Source organism: Hyalella azteca, unplaced genomic scaffold (assembly GCF_000764305.2).
Source record: "Hyalella azteca isolate HAZT.00-mixed unplaced genomic scaffold, Hazt_2.0.2 contig10125, whole genome shotgun sequence".
Lineage (NCBI taxonomy): Eukaryota > Metazoa > Arthropoda > Malacostraca > Amphipoda > Hyalellidae > Hyalella > Hyalella azteca.
This window is the reverse complement of record NW_025940172.1, coordinates 8,802-28,929: the sequence shown is the minus strand read 5'-3', so window position 1 is coordinate 28,929 and position 20,128 is coordinate 8,802. Positions and strand designations below refer to the sequence as shown.

Genomic DNA, 20,128 nt, shown 5'->3' with positions numbered 1-20,128 from the left:
TTAAGGCAATTCTAGAATATTAATTAGCTTTAATTGACAGTTTAGTGAATGATTGACAGTTTAGTGAAATATTATTTGAATTAATTCCCCGTCTATGGATACCTTAACTGTCGTCAGTGCTATTCGTAGCGAAAGACCTAATGTTCAATTTACCGTCAGTCAACAAAGGATTTCGCAATCAAAACTTTGAGTACAAATTCGAATGCCAGAACCTATTATTATATTATTATTAATGTCAAGCCGTGGGAGGTATTATGCTAATTTTTGCAGAGCTTGGGTGTAGTTACCTGAGGTGGCTGCACACCGTTGCTCTTAGTAACTTGCGAGCCGCCGCGCCGGCAAGTCCACGGCAGCCGTGCTCCTCACTTCAGTGACAGAGATTCCGTCGTGAAATCTCTGCCTCTTCAGAGACAATTTTTCCGTTTAAAACGATTTACAGGGAAAATTCTTTCCCCTTTTTTTGATGACTGAGAATAATCCTTTAATAATTAATTAATTATTATTAATTTGTAAGTATTGTATTATTACCTAAATATTGCTGGTGTGTGCATCATAATAATTTCAAAATTTGCATCATAATTCACGAGGGTTTCTTATTGTATTTCAGTCGTAGAAAATGAACAATTTTCGCAACGAGATTTCGAGGCTGTTAATTGGGATTTTTCATCCAATCCTCAAATTATAAATCCGTTCTTCTTAAAAACTCGTTTATGTTCTATTATTATTTTACGCATGATGTTTTTTAATTCATTTTTTACCTGAATCTACACCATTATATAACGAATTTAATAACTTTGTTTACGGTATTCCCATTTATATTCTCATTGATAAATAGAAGTTATTCGTAACCTTAACTTGCCATAGAGAAAGTTTATCACTGAAGATTTAATTTAAGTTAAAGTTAATTTTTTAAGTTAAAGTTTAGCATTAAGAAATGCATTGAATGACCAAAGTTGAAACTTGATGAAGTTCTAGTAACTTAGTCGTGCGCCAACTCATAAAATGGATTTGGTACTGTGACTTATTCATGCACCTTGAATATTAAGTTATTAACAAGTTGTGATGATATAATGCATGAAATAAATATTTCCTATTGCATCGGATATCAGCACGAGTCGTATGGAAACGAAAGGTTGTTATGATACTTTGGCCGTAATTATAAAAATTGGGAAGGACCTAGGATTGCTTTTAGTCGATTATCGCTTTTGTATGCCGAATATGCGAGGTTATTTTAGTCGTTAGAACTTTAAATCTCCCCACGATCAGCTAAAATCCAAATGTAGATAAAATCCGACCACCACGGAAGCAATGATAGGTTAAGATATTTTATCACTGCCTCCTAATGGTACTTAATCGATTGCCATTTAGACGCTATCAGTAATAGCATCATAACCGCTCCTCCGTCTCAGACCGACGAGGTCATGACCCCAATCTAATAGCTTATTTCCGATGCTGCTAATGCAATCATTTAAAAACTTGATATTCTTATTGAAAACTTTATCTTCTTAACCATACTGAGAATAGAATGACTCGGGGTATGTTCCTTACTGTTATTTTATTTGTATTATTATAGTTTTTTTTCCTCTTTGCCCTTGCTTTGTATTTAGCACAAAGCGTTCAAACCCGCTCTACAGATAAAATAGGTCAAATGGGTTGAATGTATTTTTTAAAAAAATATACGTAATTCGGGGCGTAAACTTTAGTTCCGTTCACACGGCGCGCGCGGCGGAAGCTCCAGACGACGGCAGGTGTGGGCGGCGCATTAGGGCTCGCGGTGGTCACGATATCCTGCCATGCGCGCCCATACGCCGCCGATAATACACCGATACGACGCTGATAATACGCCGATACAGCGCCCTGAGGCCAGTCTTTGTGTTGGGGCGAAGCGCGTCTAAAACGGAAGCTGTTGTTTGGAATCGACCATTGATTAGTCTTGTGGTGAAGCGCGTCTGAAAGAAGAGCCATAAAATGTCATTTATTTTTGACTAGAATTACGTTAAAGTGCGTTTAAAACGGAAACCGTTAAATGCCATTCGCCATTAACTTAATCTAATGGTGAAGTGCGTCTGAAAAGAAAGCCATAAAATTTATTTGCTATTGTCTAATATTACGTTAAAGTGCGTCGAAAACGGAAACGGTCAAATGCCATTCACTATTGAGTTAATCTATCGGTGAAGTGCGTTTGGAACTCAAGGCAGCTATTACCATTCATTGCATTTAATGGAAAAGTGCTCCTAAAACTGATGCCACCGAATATCACTCGCCTCTGCGATCATCTACTACAGATTGCTTCTCCAATCAGACCTAAACTTTAATCTGACCCTTTCATTCTACTTTTAATTGAAAATATGTTCTATTTTCTAATTTCTTCCTCAATGCTACGATCAGCGTCGCTTTACACCCGAGGATCTGACTTAGCTAAAATGTCATGATTGCTTTCGTTAAAATTTCATATTCATTTATATATGTTCGATATATACACTGACCGGATGACCAACATACAGTTGGATTCACAGAAACTTCCTGATTTGGAAGTTTAATGAAAAAATAACTCGCGAAGATATCATTACAATATAAAGTTTATTGAAAAGACATTACCTGAATTTTTGTATCACTTACGTAGTTTTAAAGTCGACATTCGGACAATTTTCGGCCCCCATTGTCAATGCATTCAGTTAGTCGATTTATAAAGTTCCGTTCAACTCGCTGAAGCATATGGACGGGTATGTTGGCGATGGCTCGGCATATGTTGTTCTTCAAATGAGGTAGGGTCCTGGATCAGTCAATGTAAAAAATTATTTTAAGATAACCCCATAAAAAATCACACGTAGGTTAATCGGGGGATACGAATGGCCAAAGAAGGTCACCTGTCAAGGAGATGAGGCGCTCTGCAAAATGTTGTCTCAGACGATGACAACTCTGCAAAACGGCCATTAGAAAAGTACGCCTTGACAGCAAGCGCACGCTGCTCACTTGTCCAATGCATAATGGCAAACTGACTACGTAGGACACAAAACTTCATGACCTTGCCTCTCATATGAAATTCTCCCCGCCCGTTTCCTAAAACATCTGGCTGTTTGGCGCGAAATGCAAAACAGGACGTTTCCGCGAATCATTCTGTATCTTTATGATGGACCCGTAGAATGTACTAGAGAATCCACGACTGAACCGTTTTCATAAGTTATTTAAAAGTATAAAAATCCGTCCTCCTCTGTTTAAGAGAACTTATCCCGTGAATCTGGTATCAATCAATTTACCTGTTTGTCGCACCAACGGAACTTATCATTAAAATAAAATAACAATTCAAGAATAAGTGAACTAATAATAATGCAAATTATTTTATAAATGCACTAAAATCACGCAACGAATTGGAGATCAACAGTCAAATCGCTAACACAAGTTTAATTTATATTTATATAATTAAATACTTAATTTATTTATATATATATTTAACAATTTCAACTTGCCGTACAACACTTTTTATCATTCCTGAATACGATCTTCAATACAACTGAAATCACCGACAAGCTTTCATCGTTCATGTATTGATCATTACTCCAGTGTCTGTAATTTTTAAATGACTATTAACAGGAAGTTGTATTATTGTAGATTAGTAACAATACTAATGCTTCTTTTCACTTATGTTTAAGGTTAAAGACTGTAATATCAGGTGTACCGAGTTATAAATAATGCAAGTATGTATTGCTTACATTGCAAGTGTAACTCCAAAGTAATGGACTTCATTCGCAATTCGTGTTCGAAGATCCAGTGTGCCGTGAGGTAGACGCTCACGATCGCTTGCAAAATTCTATTCGTGAAATCCAACCACATTCCTGAAAAATTATTCACCACCACACTGAACAGCTTAAACTTATATCTATTTCAGTGGATAATTTTTAAAATTTTGAACTGCCGTCGGCAAAATCCTTGAAAACAATACACCACTGCAAAATCCATAGAAAAAACACTAGTTTACGTCTACGAGTTCGGCAACCACGCGAAGGCGGAGCCACGATGCTGTTCAGCTGCGTCTGGAACTGGAGCCGCGGCGACGACCGAGACACAATTGGTGATAGGACTCCGCTGAGCGCGGTAGGTCGCACGTCTGCTCCGTGTTCTCGTCTGGGTGTTGTTCAGCTTTAAACGCTTTCATTAAATAATGTTAAACTATCGCTGTGATAGAGTGAATATTAAGCAGAGTGTTAACATACTTGTGTGTTTTTGTGTAGGTTTGTGTTTATGAGACAGGTGATTTAATACTCGGGACGTGTCGGAAGTGTGTAGTTGAAGTTTCCCTTCAGTTGAGTCGACATCAGCGGAAGTGAGCGGTTTTGTGCCAGCAGAAGTCAACCTTACGCTCACGATGCTAAAAAAAGTCAGGAAGGAAATGATTAAATTTGCTGCTTGCCACGCGTATGATGCTCAGGCTAATCGCTCTTAATTGTGAATTTCTTATCACATTATCCGGTTCAATTTATAAAAAGATTGAATATATTGAATTTGCTTAATATTTGGCGGATTGTGCGAGGATCTTTTGTTTTCTTACTATCGTTTGTTCTTTTCGTAGCACTTATACGTTACGGTTTCTGGTTCATAAATGTTATTAAAAAACATCTAAGCTAGCATTAGACGTAAAAATAAAAATTAGAATTGATGAAACGATAAATTAAATCTTATAACCTTCGTTTTTCACTTATTATCTAATAGTTATTACATGAACGTGCAGAAATATTATTTCTCAAGTGTTAATAATTCATAGAAAATAACCTGCCGTAGTGGCATGGAATATATGCCAATGGTGTGGCTCCCAGCTTTTGTATCCCAAGGAGGCGCTAACAGCGTAAGTTTCTGCTTCTATATATACTATAACTCTTCAAAATGCTGTGACCATTTGTTATATTCAAATCAAAACATCGATTTGGTATTGCCTAACAGTTCTGTGAATAATTTAATAGGATTTAAGCTTAATATAAAAAAATATTTTGATATGCTAATTGCATTTTACATTCCCTTGCTGTTTGTGCACTTACATTCTTTCTCATTTGAAACCTTAATTTTATTTTATTTATAATTTTTTATGGGTTTCCCCATTCACAATTGCTTCAAGTGTTTGAACCCTACATTTCATATTCTTCTACTGCCATCTAGAACTGTAAAATAATTAAAATAGCCATGCAAAGCTAAAAATTTAGACGATTTCTGGAAACTACAACGCCTGATCAGTACCGATCCTTTGCCGAGATGCTCAATTGATCGCCATTCAATCATACGCTACGACATTGAAATTACGATGAAATTGCAACGAATTATCGGATGTTCGATTAGCTCGTGTGTCTCGCGATAGGTTTTTATTTGACACCGTCCCAGTCGTTCTTGTTTCGTGACAAGAACTGTGTATATTACTTCTATTGTGTTTAATAATTTCATTAAACAATCCATATTATTCAATACGCAATATATTTCTCCGAACTGCCGGAATTTTTTTTAACATCATTCATGGCAGTAATTGAATGAATGGAAATGATTTACATCGCTTTTCCATTGGCACTACAATGAACATATTCCTTCTGCCGACCGAACAGGTCATTTTATTTAGATTTTTAGAACTTCCTAAAATTGCCAATTTTTACATCCTAGAATTTTTTAATATAGAAGTTCTTAAAATTGTTAATTACACCCATTAAACGCTTTTGCTTTCAATATTAAGTAATGAAGACTAATTTCATATAAATTTGGAATTTTCTTTTTCACCATGCAGTTCATTTCTAGTTTCAAATAAACCTCCTCAAAGGGAATTTTTTGGAAGAAAAATGCGTGTTCAAATAATTTTAATATTAAAAAGATATTTTAAAACTAAAAAAACTCGTTCACAAAAATTTTAAAATAAAGACTTTGAAGTGGACAAAGACGACAGCCCCGTTAGCTCACCCCATTGAATGGCGCACATGTACAATAGGTAGCGGGATTTGGGCCTATTTATTGTATGCCTAGACCAGCTGTTGCTGCTTGCCACCATGACTTGCATCTTCTGGTTCCGTCATGGGTCTGCCATCTGCATCACCGTTACTCTTTTTTATGCTTGGTAATTGTAACATTTGTATAACATTTTTATCGGTTATCTAATATGTGATCTAATATTGAATTCAAGTTGTCTTCTTCAAAACCTAATTTGTATAAAATTAATTTTTTCTGATAACCCCAATTCGCACTGACAATATGGTGTCATTTCTGGAAGACATTTTCCAAGACCTGATCACCCGCACCAGATATCAGGCATGCATTGAACTAGGTTAGTAAATAAAAGCACCTAAGGGGATGAAATAACTCATCGGATCAAAACAAACGTTTTCTAAATGGAAATAAGGTAATGATATGCGGTTGAAGAGTGCAAAAAGCGTATGAAATGTTAAGGTCTTAGAAACCTGGCTCAGGGCTGATGATGCGCTCCCTGCTGACCTAGTTCAGTGAGCATTTCTCAGTTAACTGCCTTGAGCCTGAAGCTGCTGCTGAGAATACGTGCTGTGCCTGTACTGTATTCAGTTCAATTCGTCGACTGTACTCATATTCTTCTACTGTATTGAGTTGTATTCTTTTACTGTTTTCTGTTGGGTGCGTAAATATCATGCAATAAGCGTTTATATTCCAGCATCTATTTTGCTCTGATTTATATCTTGGTATCTATAGAATTTAATTTAGCGACCACCCGGAAAGTATTTAAAAACCTGTGATATAACTTGAATATCATGATGCCGGTTAGATTGCAGCTAAAAACGCGAGAAAATGAAATAAAATGAGGCAAAATGTGAATTGAATTTGAATTCCTAAATAATAAGGGAAAAACTCAATCCTCGAACTAATCACTGAAATAAATCCTCAAGTTATTTTCGAGAATTAGTCGCAGTTCGGAATGAAATATGATCTGAAGTGTTTCCTCATTATTTTCGTTGCTCTAAAATTTGCTCCGGATATCCACTTCTGAAAGGATTTTATTTTACAGCCAAAATCTTGCCGGTAAGAAATCTAACAATTAGAACTATGCGGTGAGAAATTAAAATGGAATTTATAGATCTAAATGACTCCAGATTTTCCGGAACTTCATGAGTCGTAAATGCCCGAGACCCAAGTTTATGCTGCCACCTCTGGATTAGTTATGGTTTTGTGGGCTACATTCTTATGATGGAATTTAACTTATCAAAATTATATTACCTTCCATTCTAGAATTATGAGTTACCTAACGTAATTTGTAATTCATTTGAAGTTTAAATGAAAAGCTGGTCCTTCTTGAAAAAGAAAAATGAGGTTTCGTTCATATTTATGAGATTACCTTCACTTCGTTGAGTTCTTTTTGGGATTTTTCATAGAAATCAATGATAAATAATTACCCTATCATTGTTCTTTGCTCTTTTGTTGTGTCTAACGCAGAACTTCGAGACATTGTTAGCACTGCTGTTTTATATTCGTGCTGTTCCTCATATTTCACCACGCGATTATTCTAGGAACGTGCTCTAGGTACTAATTTTAGTCCCTGGTTTTCATGCACATGAACGCTGTCACGTAATTGCTTGAGATACTCAAAAACGTGATACGCGTACAGCTTAACTGAGCTCTCCCTATATACAGTTGCTTACGTTAGCTCCCCCTACAGCTGCTTACGTCACTTCCCCCTACAGCTGCTTACGTCACTTCCCCCTACAGCTGCTTACATTACCGCCCCCTTTTCAGCTGCTTACGTTAGCTCCCCCTACAGCTGCTTACGTTAGCTCCCCCTACAGCTGCTTACGTCACTTCCCCCTACAGCTGCTTACTGCTGCTTACGCTAGCTCCCCCTACAGCTGCTTACGCTAGCTCCCCCTACAGCTGCTTACGCTAGCTCCCCCTACAGCTGCTTACGCTAGCTTCCCCTACAGCTGCTTACATTACTTCCCCCTACAGCTGCTTACATTAAATCCCCCTACAGCTGCTTACGTTAGGTCCCTCTACAGCTGCTTACGTTAGCTCCCCCTACAGCTGCTTACGTTACCTCCCCCTACAGCTGCTTCTGTTACCTCCCCCTACAGCTGCTATAACGTCAGCCCCGCACGTCTCACCGTCAATGGAGTTCTCAGGCGTAACTTTCTATTGCGCGGAGCACAGGATTGCTCTCCGCAATTCAATTGTTCGTGATTTCCGCGCGCTCTTGTAGTGTGTAATTTGGAATTACTTCACTTGTTACGTGACATTTCAATCTTATACGTCGAGGAATGCCTATCCTGATCAATGAGCCAAAATAACTTTATTCTCTCCCCAGGAATTTTATCATCGAGACGCGTTTGTACATAACATTTTTATTATACCCTAAAAATCATCGCATAACATCAATTCAAAGTTGAAAGCCGTAACTAGATATGACCTATAACTATTATTTGACTTGTGGAACTTACGTGGAACTTACGCCCATCTTTGAATTTGTTAGCAATGTATCCTTGGATAGGCAACCCATTTTGTGATTGAAATAGAACGTTTTTTTTTTTGTCGCAAAACCAACTGTATTACGTCAACTTCTCGCACGTAAAAAATGTTTGCCTAAAAAATTCAGTTTTACTTCAGCTACAAATCGAAATTGGTTTTTATACAAGATTCGCTTTGTTCTTACTCGAACCTCCATCTTAGGTCATCAGACCATTTGTAACGCAGGTCCATTTTGAGTAAGTAGACCAAGTAGTGTGCCGAAAATTGGTATGAATACACCTGACATCGCATAACATGACCAACTATCATCACACAACAACTATCATCACACAACTATCATCACACAACAACTATCATCACACCACAACTATCATCACACAACAACTATCATCACACAACAACTATCATCACAACACAACAGTCATCACACAACTATCATCACACCACAACTATCATCACACCACAACAGTCATCACACAACTATCATCACACCACAACTATTATCACACCACAACAGTCATCACACAACTATCATCACACCACAACAGTCATCACACAACTATCATCACACCACAACAGTCATCACACAACCATCATCACACAACTATCATCACACATCAGGTCAAGGCTGGAGCAACAGACAGACGAGGTCAGCGACTCTTTACGTGCGACGACGCGCGGTAGCGAACATTCGAGCGGATCTATATACGAACTGGTGCAGGCATCGTGTGTTATGATACATGATGATCTTCCATGTAAATTTAACATAATATTATTACTTCTGTCGTTCTGTGACATTTGATATATGACGGATATGGATATTTAACATCATTGTATGATTATTGACTACTGTGATGTTAAATGTGTCGCTATTTAACATAATAGCATGACCTCTGTGATACTTGCCTTATATTCAATATTATAGTACTACTTCTGTGATGTTAAATGTATATCTAACTTTATAGCATAACTACTTCTATTTTGAATGTATATTAAATTATCAAGATATTTCATAAACTCATTGGCGGGAATTCCTTCATGTTGCAGAGCCCCGAAACGGGCGTAAAATTTTACTTTTCTTTGTTCGCTAAAGGTTAAAAAATTAGCACTAGAATGATTTCTGCATCCGTGCTCAGTTCGCGTGCCGTACGCGAATGATCCTCGTAAAAACTCTTCTACAATTCCGCCCTTTCTCGCCGTTTTTTTTCCTTAGTAATAGAGCTGCCTGCTCTTCCTTTCACTTCGCGTTGAACGCGCACGTTTCTAGTGAGATTTTTATGAATGTTTCAGGTTCTTGTATGATGTTTGGTGTTATGAACGTTCGTTTGTATACGTTTCGGAACATGTGTTTAGGCAACCCAGTGTTTCGTGTTTACTGTGTACTAAATTTTCATTGTTTTGTGTTTATGTTGTGTTGCATCGAAATTTCCTACTCACGAAATATTTTTCCTTCCATTCTCAAGCAAATTCAATTTTAGTTTATTCTTGTGAACAACCTAAAATATACCACAAAGCGAAATTTCGACTGCCATCACACAGGCCCAAAATGTACTAGCGACGTACCCAAAATGTACGTCGGCTAGCGAAGCTTTTGGGTCAAAAAGCATCAGTAAATTTCGCTAGACTTTCTAGAGTTCGTCATGCAAGTTTCTCTCTCACTCCATGACTAGGAAGAGGCCCCTCCCGCGGTCGACCTGACCTCCTATGGCGTGAGGTCAGCCATGCGAGATACGCGACTCGAGCTTCACATGAGCTTCATGCTTCACAGATGTTTCAGATGAGCTCCAGGCTTTATATAGGTTTCAGATATGTAAATTTTCGTCATATTTGACATGAGCTTCACGCTTCACATATGTTTCAGATGAGTTCTGGCTTCACAAAGGCTTCACATGAGCCTTCCTATGTGACATGAGCTTCAGCTAGGTTTCACATGAGCTTCAGGCTTGACAAAGGTTACAAGCTTCATATAGGCTACATGTTCCACATGGGCGTCAAGCTTCACATGAGCTTGAGGCTGCGCACTGTTGCACAAACTGTGTACATGATAGCGCTATTTGATCACAGATTTACGGGAAAGTATCAAGTACTTGTCAGTGCGGCGCATTCGTGGAGCGCTAAAACGTTTTCACACTCCGTCCACGCATATTTTACATATACTGTTTACTGAGCTTTGTAAAGCCTCGTGTTGGCCACAAATTTGTATCACTTTCACGTGTATTCAAAGTATCGTCAGTGCATGTGAGAAATTTCTGTTCTGTGTACACGAGAAAATTTTATGATACAATAGATTTCTGTTCAATAACAACAGTAACATTTCAATTCTGGTAAGTATTATTCTCGTTATGTGCCACCTCTGAAACAATTATTTTATCGCTTATGATTCTCTTACAAATATCTCTCTAATTTTTCATTTAAATGCTCTTTTTCTATTTTTTAACATTTTCCCCTTACTATCATCCATTCGCTTCGAAACGTATTTAATTCTCGGATAATTTTCTAATCATCATTCCCAAACTGTACCTCATGTATAGTTGATCGTTCACAGCTAAGTCGTCGAATATTTTCAATAGGGGCTTGATCCGCGTGTAGCCTTCCTCTATTGTTTCGTGAAGCAGGCGATGCGCGACGATTGCTGGTCTTGTAACATTTTTATCCGTGATTTTTTTATGGTTCTTGTTTCGCCAATTTTGCCGCAGCTGTAAAGGAAACAATCACAATTGCAATGTTTTATAGCTGTCGCGCAGCTGTGAAACTTGTACATTTAAAGTTAATAGAAATTGAATCATTTTCTATGCTGAATGTTTAATTGTCGACACATCTGTCAGGTATGAGGGGAAAATACGAAAATGCGTAAATAAAATTCGTTACTGTGGCCATGAATTTCTGGAAGAAAATCTTTTGATATTAACTTTCGCAATTCGCACAACGTGCTGCCTGTCTTGTAACAGCTTCTGAAGTTCTTGTTGGACCATCAGTGGATAACTTTGAAAAAAAAAACGTGTTAAAAATAGTCGTGTAGTTTATTATAATTATTATAATCCACTATTTTTAAATCCCTTTGCATAGCAAAAACGATAACTTAAAAAATCCTACCCATGGAATTCAATAGTAGCGTATATATGGTTGGATTTAAATATTATGAAAATGTCATTTGGCCTCTGCACCAGTTTTCAGTAATTTATTTGCATGCCTGTTGTTGTAAGAAGCTAAACATGCTGTATCTAGCTTTAGTTTTCTTGAATATGCAGCTGCTTGACTTTGATGCATCTGCTCTAACTGTGCATCTGATGCTGGTACTAAAAACAGCAGCTGTTTAGCAGGTGTTTGATGCTGCTGCTGCGTTGCAGACTGCATGCACCAGCTGTTGGTGAGATGTATTCAACAGCAGTAGTGAACTGAACGCCGTTTGTGGTGCACATTCCACACGCGTCGCGTGTTTGAATGTGGCATGAAAAAATTGTAAATATATTTATTTGCATAACAAATGTTAAGAAGAATTGCATGATAAAATTTTCCAAAAGCATTTAATTTTTACTGCAGTGAAGATAGGTTGTATTGTCGCGGCTGTGAAGTGTGCAAAGCTTATCCCTGCCTCGCTAAATGATCTATGGATGAGGCGATGGGTAATCATCTTATGATTATATTTGTGAGTGCTAGGTAATAACCTCGTGATTATATGTGGTAGTGATTAGTAATAACCTTATTATGTTCGTGAATGTTATGTTATGTAACCTTATATGTTATGTGACCTTATATTATGTAAACTTATACGCTATATGCTATGTTTTTAAAGGAATGTTATATTTGTGAGTGGTGAGAAATCACCTCATGAATCTCGTTAGGTGATGAGTTAATAGTTTATGACCTCACTATTATTTGTGTAAGTGGTGGGGGTATGCCTCATGCTTATATATACGAGTGGCAATCGGCGCTATTTTCCTCATTCAAACTCATTTATTTTAATATTTAATGTATGTCGTAATGTTCTTATGTATTAATATTACTACTATGAGGTTTCATTAATTAATTGAACTTATTGTCCGAGTAATATTCACATTTTAATTGATGTCTAAAGGTCACATAACTGCAACAATAAAAGTTTTACAAGCTGACAATGCAATATAGTTTGCGTGATTTTTTTCGGCGGGCGTTGGTCGCGAAACATTCGTGTATAAATTTATTTAATGTTAACACTTGCGACTAACATTAAATGGAATTATATAATTTGGTGCAATTTAAAAATAAAAGTTTGTTGCTCAAGAGTTAATTGAAATTCGTTTTTTTTTTTTTGCGGGAGGGGAACCGGCGCTGGTAGATCGAGGGAAGCGCTCACTGAGAAAAATAAGTGAGGCTTTGTTTAAATAGCGATATACTTCTTGCCATCGGGTGAGTCATCCTGAACTAGTTTGACCCGAGAAAGACGCGTATCAATACTATTACCGCTATCTGCTCGTAATGTGGGTAATAAAATGCGTCACTATTTGGACAATTTGACCCATACATTATGACCCATACATACAAAAGTGTGTCACTATTTGGACAATATGACCCATACATACAAAAGTGTGTCACTATTTGGACAATATGACCCATACATACAAAAGTGCGTCACTATTTGGACAATATGACCCATACATTATGACCCATACATACAAAAGTGCGTCACTATTTGGACAATATGACCCATACATTATGACCCATACATACAAAAGTGCGTAACTATTTGGACAATTTGACCATACAGTTTCTGAGTGCGCCAGGACGGAAGGGCGGCGTCATCTGCCGATCTTTGTGACGCGTCGCTATTTTTTTTCTTTAATTCCCTGGAATGTCTGGAACAATGAAGATAATTCTGCTTAATTTCGTTCAGTTATAATAGAACGGGAGGAGCTGCAACAGGTTGTGCTCTGTGAACTGCTACAAATTCTGAACTCTTGAAAAACAAAACAAAAAATAAAAATAACAAATTCTGAAAAGTTAATGGTGGTCTTTTTATGACCTCCCACAATTCGGCTCTGATTTAATTGAATGATGATGGTTATTCCATGATGGTTCAGAATATTTTTTTCTGTATTGCATGATTTTAATTTACTTCGTATTTTTACATCGTTTTTCTGATCACTAGTCAAGTTTTTGTATTATTTATTTTCTAAGGGACCATTGTTGAGGTTTATCGAGAATATAAATTCGTAACTTCGTCGATATCACAAGAAGGCCAATATATTTCATTGTAACAAATATATATCTATATATCCTCATTTTTACAATAAGAATATCATTTTTCTTATTCATACAATAGGTATCCTTATTCTTACAAATTCGATATGTTGTCTATTCTATCCAATTTAACAAAACTTTTCATAGGAACTCCCTAATAAATCTTTATATCTTCAGAAATGTAAATTCAACCACGGCCAAAACTATATTAAAGTATTTTAGAGCAATAAAATGCTATTTTTTATTATTTGTATCAATGCTTTATCTATTTCCAACTATTTTCCCTGCGTTTCTCAAACTTAAGACTTCCTCAAAACGGTTTTTATTTTTTTTTTATTAATATTAACCTAGTTTCAAATATATTTTAGGTTGATCCATAAAGAGTGTACACAATTTTTTTAGAGAAGTTCTTACATTAGTCATTTTTTAAGTAAATCGGGTTTCCGCTCTGGTATATTCTTTTTATTTTTCACCGAAGCATGAGCTAAATCTTTTTTTTTCTTTACGCGGTGTTCCACATCACAAATTTTCCGTCTCGATGCGAACTCTTCCATCCATGCTAGGTCTTCTTACAAGACAAGAGAAAATCTTTATTTTGAGTTACAAATTATGAAATAAATAAGGGTAAAGAGTGCAAATTTATTATTTTTTGCGCAAAACCCTCTTTTTAAATGTTCGAATAACAGAAAATGGGTAGTCAAATTGATGCCGAACATTTACAATTTAATATACATCAACATGAAAGGTTAAAATTCGACTTCAGTTCAATTTTCACGCAAACCCATTAGTGAAACCCATTAGTGTTTACAGAATCACGAAACGCTTAAGAGCAATTAACAATACTTGCGTATTGTTTTCGTGCATCACGAACCGTCTCCACGAATGGTTCTTGCTGACGCACTCATTCGTTTCTCCATTTGGTTACGCATTCGAAACTTCGTCAGGATCGTGCGTGGAACGTTCAAAGCTGAGCTGCTCTGCCGACCGCAGCTCGCGGTTTTGTGGGTTAAAGCAGACGCGCATTATGTGTAGTTCATACATTACACACACAGTGTACGTGCCTAATGCAACACTCATGTGTAGTTCATACATTACACACACAGTGTACGTGTCTAATGTAACACTCATGTGTAGTTCATACATTACACGTGGGGAATATTTTGCATAAATATTTTGTAATATAAACATTTTGCGGAAATTTTGACTGCCTTGGATGTTTTTGAAGTTCTATGCACTGTGTAATATTTTTGTTTTGGCGATAAATTAAAGTATTTCCATTGTCGTGACAAGGCAGTGTTCTCGTGATTTCGTTAATCACAATTAATTTTTATTCAATTGTATTAAATTAAAGGTTCAATTTGCTTCATTCCTCGCATTTTATGGTTAGACAGGACGCTTATATATTCTCCACAAAGAAAGCTGCAGTGCGACAGTGACTCGACAACATCGGAATCGCAGCGAGTTTTTAGATCTGATCGACGCTGCTTCATTAGCAGCAAGTAAGCCAGCAACTTCCTGTAGCGCTTGAATGTCTCGCCACCACCGCCACCAATCCAACCAAACATTGTGTCTACCATGGTTGAATTAATACAGTGTCTACTGCCACCTCGAGGGCCTTCGTTTCAACTGCTTCCGGTATTTCAGCAGGACCTGAAAATGCTTCAAAAATATAAATCTGTTTCATTGTCTAATGAAAACGTTTCAAAAATTTGCAACTGTTTTAGCAGAACGTGAAAATGACTCAAGAATATAAATCTGTTTCATCGTTCCATGAAAATGGTTTTAAAAATTTGCAACTGTTTCAGCATCATCTGAAAATGCTGAGGAAAATACATCTGTTTCAGCTGCACCTGAAACAAGAAATAAACGAGCTAGCAACTTTTTAATAGTGGCAACTAAAATGTTGGAATTTTTTATGCTGTAACGTATAATAATATGGGATATAACAATTTCTTTCACGTATAAGGTTATTTTTCAAAACCTGAAGCAGCGATAATTTGTTTAATCCGAACCTTTTTAATGACCATGGTAGCCTTGAATTTAATTAATGCGTACTCTTTACTCTTATCGTGTTATTATTCTTACATTGGATGAAACCAACAAGCTTATAGAGTATAATTAAAAACATCATTTAATAGGGCCCATAATTAAAAGAAGTGCGCACATGAAATGAACGGCCGTGCATTGTTCAAGTCTCAGCCTTCACCTAATTTGAGTTGCCGAGCAACCTAATGAGCGGAGCCACGCAGCTCATATTACTTGTTATGTCGATGTTTAGGATAGAATTTGTGCTCATTTTACATTGTTATCTCAAGCTTTAGGATTTGTGCTCATTTTACATTGTTATCTCAAGCTTTAGGATTTGTGCTCATTTTACATTTCAATTTACATTGTTATCTCAAGCTTTAGGATTTGTGCTCATTTTACATTGTTATCTCAAGCTTTAGGATGTGTGCGCATTTTACATTGTTATCTCAAGCTTTAGGATTTGTGCTCAATTTACATTGTTATCTCAAGCTTTAGGATTTGCGTTCCATTTATTTTGTTATCTGAAGCAATGACAATCAAAGTCTTTCTAATTTTCGTTATATCATGAACACGAAATGTTCTGGCCTGCTGTCCTTCTTTACGAATGTGGGATAGATTCTCCGGTTTAGTTCAACATTGTACATCTAGAGCATCAAGACAACCAATAGTTACTACTGCTGAAATATTTCAACTGTCTGCGAGTACAAGTCGTCAGTCACCTATGTTGAAATTGTTTTGGTTCACATGAAAGACCATTTCAATCGTGGAATAAACTAATGTAAATGAAAGCTGAACTGCGCTTCCGGATTTTGAAGAAAACTAAGTACTTAAATCCGTGAAGTTTCAAGAACCAATTCTGTGAAAGCATCGAAAAATATACGCTTGTATCTTCGTTAATATCTACATACGCCGACTATCAGTCAATAGTACGAAATTTAGATAATTACGCATGTCGCTCGATCAGCAGATCGTGGCTAATAATTGATGCCTCATGCAATTCCGTTCATGTACTTTTCATATATTTTTACGATAGCCAAGTTTTAACCTTCATTGAAATCCAGCGTCGTAGTGGCGTCACCGCAAAGAATCGTAAATTTTATAGAAAAATGTTTGATGAACAAATTTGATTAAATAAATTATACGATAGGATTCAATTTTTTAGCTCTTCGAGATCCATGTTTTTCGCTCAAATTAACAGCCGTTCTTTGGTAACACGGGCAATTTTTCGTTCGTGTAATGTAAGGCTTGCTTTTTACGTGCACGATTTATTCGGGGTTCGGTACGTTATTTAAACCCGTTGGCTGGAATATTGTTCCTTCTAATTATTGAAAGTGATTCGATCATAATTCATTAGGCTTAAGTTTTAACTAATCTTAGAAGAAGCTCTAATTAAACTTGAAGATTTAAATCAAATGCTCAGCTATAACACAGCAATCAAATCCTATATCAAATGCTATTTAAAATGCTATATCACAGGATAAAAACGGAAAAATTAAATTAAATTTAAATTGACGTATTGGGTTAGGGCTAAAGTGTCTCATTTTACGTTTTATTAGGCTATTTAGTTCCCTTTAATAGATTTTGTATACAGGCAAACATGCACGGATAAAAATTTTAGGTCCTTTCCACAATAGATGAATTAGCTATGGATGAATATGAGTCGGTTACTAATATCAACTTGATTTTTTCCCTCAGGGGAACTTGCGCGAGGGCGGCATGGGCAAGTCACCCTCATCCGAGGGCAGCGACAGGGACGGCGCCCCTGCAAACAAATCCTCCCGCCAACAGCTCCTCAACATCCTCAGGAATCCTGGACCTTATCCTCAGGTACGAATTTCTCAGTATATCCTACATCCTACGTTTATTTCGTTTTACGTTGATGAACTTTGACCTCATTCATAATGAAATAATTTTGCAAATTTCTTCAGTATTTTTATTCATGTGCTCAAGAATCCCAGATTTAACTTTCATGAAGAAATCATAAAATCTCTACCATAGAGTTTTTTTATTTAAATCCTTAAAAAACATTCTCTTTATATTATTGGGATTGATATTCTAAATCTCTGAGAAATGCCGTTTTGTATCACTAAGTTTTTAAATGTTTTAATCCGAGAACATCCTGGATAGAATATAGACTAGAGAGGAACGTTCTTAAACATTGCTTTACATAATACCCCTATAAAGCTTCGCTCCTAAATAAAATTTCAATCCTTATTTCTTGTTCATTCAATTTGTTCAACACAGATCATTGTTCATTCAATTTTCTTGTTCAACACAGATCATTCCTAACCTAGATTGTCCATTCATAACATAACATAACACAGTTGGAATTCTTATTGCTTCTGATCTAAATATATTTTAACATGAGCCACCCATCTACTCAATGACCTGCTCTACATATTATGGAGTCATTACTTCCCGATAATTTTAAAATTAGTTTAAATTGTTCCGTTTATTTAGAATCCAGACTGCGCTTCAAGCACCAGATTGTGTAGGTGCCGTGTTGACGAGAGTTCGTCCTTCAGATCGCGCTAACGTTGTTATTCAGCCTTCCTTTTGTTATGGCTGATCGAATAATAGGCATTTTGTTCGTCGACGTTTGTTGTTTTGGCCCTGAGCTACTAAACCATTCTACGAAGGCTATATACTAATATTTTTTTCTATGCCACTTGGGTATTCATCGATAAAAATTTCATTTATCTAATAACGAATTATAAAATTTGCAATTGTCTAAAAGAATAAATAATAGATTCATGTTTCTTTAATTCAGTTTTTCCTTCGATTTCAATTCCAGTTTAAACGTTTTTCATTTTGTGTTGTGAGGTAGGTACACAATTATCATTATTTTGTGTTTCCTGTGTTGAATTAATTCATTAAATTTTATATAATCATCGTTTCTCCCTTTGCCACGAACGAAAGATCTCTTTATAAAACATACCTTATTGGTATGATTGGCAGGCTATCCTCATGCCAATCTTCAAGATATTCGTTAGAAATTAAAAAACTACTATAAGTGAGTCGTTCCTATGAGTGACCAAGTGCAACATCTGATCATTATACCTTGCTGAAGAATCGTCGACGTATCATCGGTGGCCAGGAGTTGGGCGATCATCGTGCATAACATGAAATGTTTTTAAAGGTTCTGCGCGTGATGGCCTGGAGATGTTGCGTGTGTCGAGAAAGATGTTTGCAGCTTTCAGGCTTGTTTTTCCTTTTTCTTTTTATTTTAATTTCATGTTTAGTTGGAATTTTTCCGATCATTCTCAGGAAATATGATCAAACATAAATTTGCTGGAATTTTTGGCAATAGATGTTTTTACTTAGGATTAAGTATGTTTGCAATTATAGCCTCAATTCGGCTATAATTGCCGAGTAAATACCCATTGCGGTCACTCACATTTTCTATCCTAAGAGAAACCACATGGAAAAAATTCATATATTTCATTCCTAATTTAGAACGAAAAGATGTGAATTTACATTTCTGAATGTAATCTTTAAGTATAAAATTTATCAAATTAAATTTGTTATGCTCCATCTAACTATGCTACTAGCCTATTGTACTCGTATACATACATATAGGTTCAATATTCCCTTCTCTTCACAGGTTGTGTTACCAGCAAGTGGAGGATACTGGTTGGATTCTGGCGAGCCTGAGAACCATCAATTCGATTCATCCTCAGCCTCAACCTCATCGTCAACCTCATCAACACAACCATGCCGCTACCACCCAAACAACCCAACTTATATACCTAGTCAATGCTTACCCCCCTCAACAAATTACCACAATGGGCACAATTTCGATATCCCGCCCACTAACAACCAATCTAATAATCCATCAAATAACTTCAATTCGCAATACGCCAGTAATTATAGCTACAACGGGTACCATTCGTCTACACCGTCTGAAGTATCGTATGAATCATCACAATACAGTGACCATACCACCGTATCCCAAACCTCACAGTTTATTTATGGAGCAAATGGCCAGTATGTCAACAACAACGATAACGCTCACCATAATCAACACAATAAGAACGAATCTCAACACCATTCTGCTAATATCAACGATAATGTTTATGATAATGAACATCGCAACGGCCGACAGCACAAACATCAAAACTCATCATCATCCTGTCTTCAACATCTTCCAACAGCAACATCGACATCAAATGCCAACATCAAAATCGAGAGCGATGAGACCGCGCAGATCTACAGAAGACACTTCATGGGAAAGGTAAGACTAAAATGAATAATAAGATTGTTAAGTTTAACGAGGACATTCTGTTGACTTGGCGAAATGACAAATTGTGAATTGCTTATTGAAATGAGCCTCGACAATCGGTGCAATGCAAAGCGCTTTTAATAAAGTTATACTTCACCTATAATCTTGATATCAAAAATACTTCTTCAGGTAAAAGTCACTGTGTAGCTGACT

The 20,128-nt window shown here is 36.6% G+C and overlaps 1 protein-coding gene across 1 annotated transcript in view; it reads left to right on the top strand.

Moving 5' to 3' along the window:
• The window catches only part of LOC108675804 (GATA zinc finger domain-containing protein 14), a gene marked incomplete at its 3' end in the record, with an annotated part of 45,323 nt that extends 25,396 nt beyond the window's left edge, over positions 1-19,927 (top strand). The window contains exons 4-5 of the mRNA XM_018163831.2: positions 17,389-17,520; positions 19,298-19,927. Coding sequence (XP_018019320.2) covers positions 17,389-17,520; positions 19,298-19,927 — 762 coding nt within the window. The remainder of the gene's footprint in view (positions 1-17,388; positions 17,521-19,297) is intronic.
• Between the last annotated feature and the right edge of the window lie 201 nt (positions 19,928-20,128).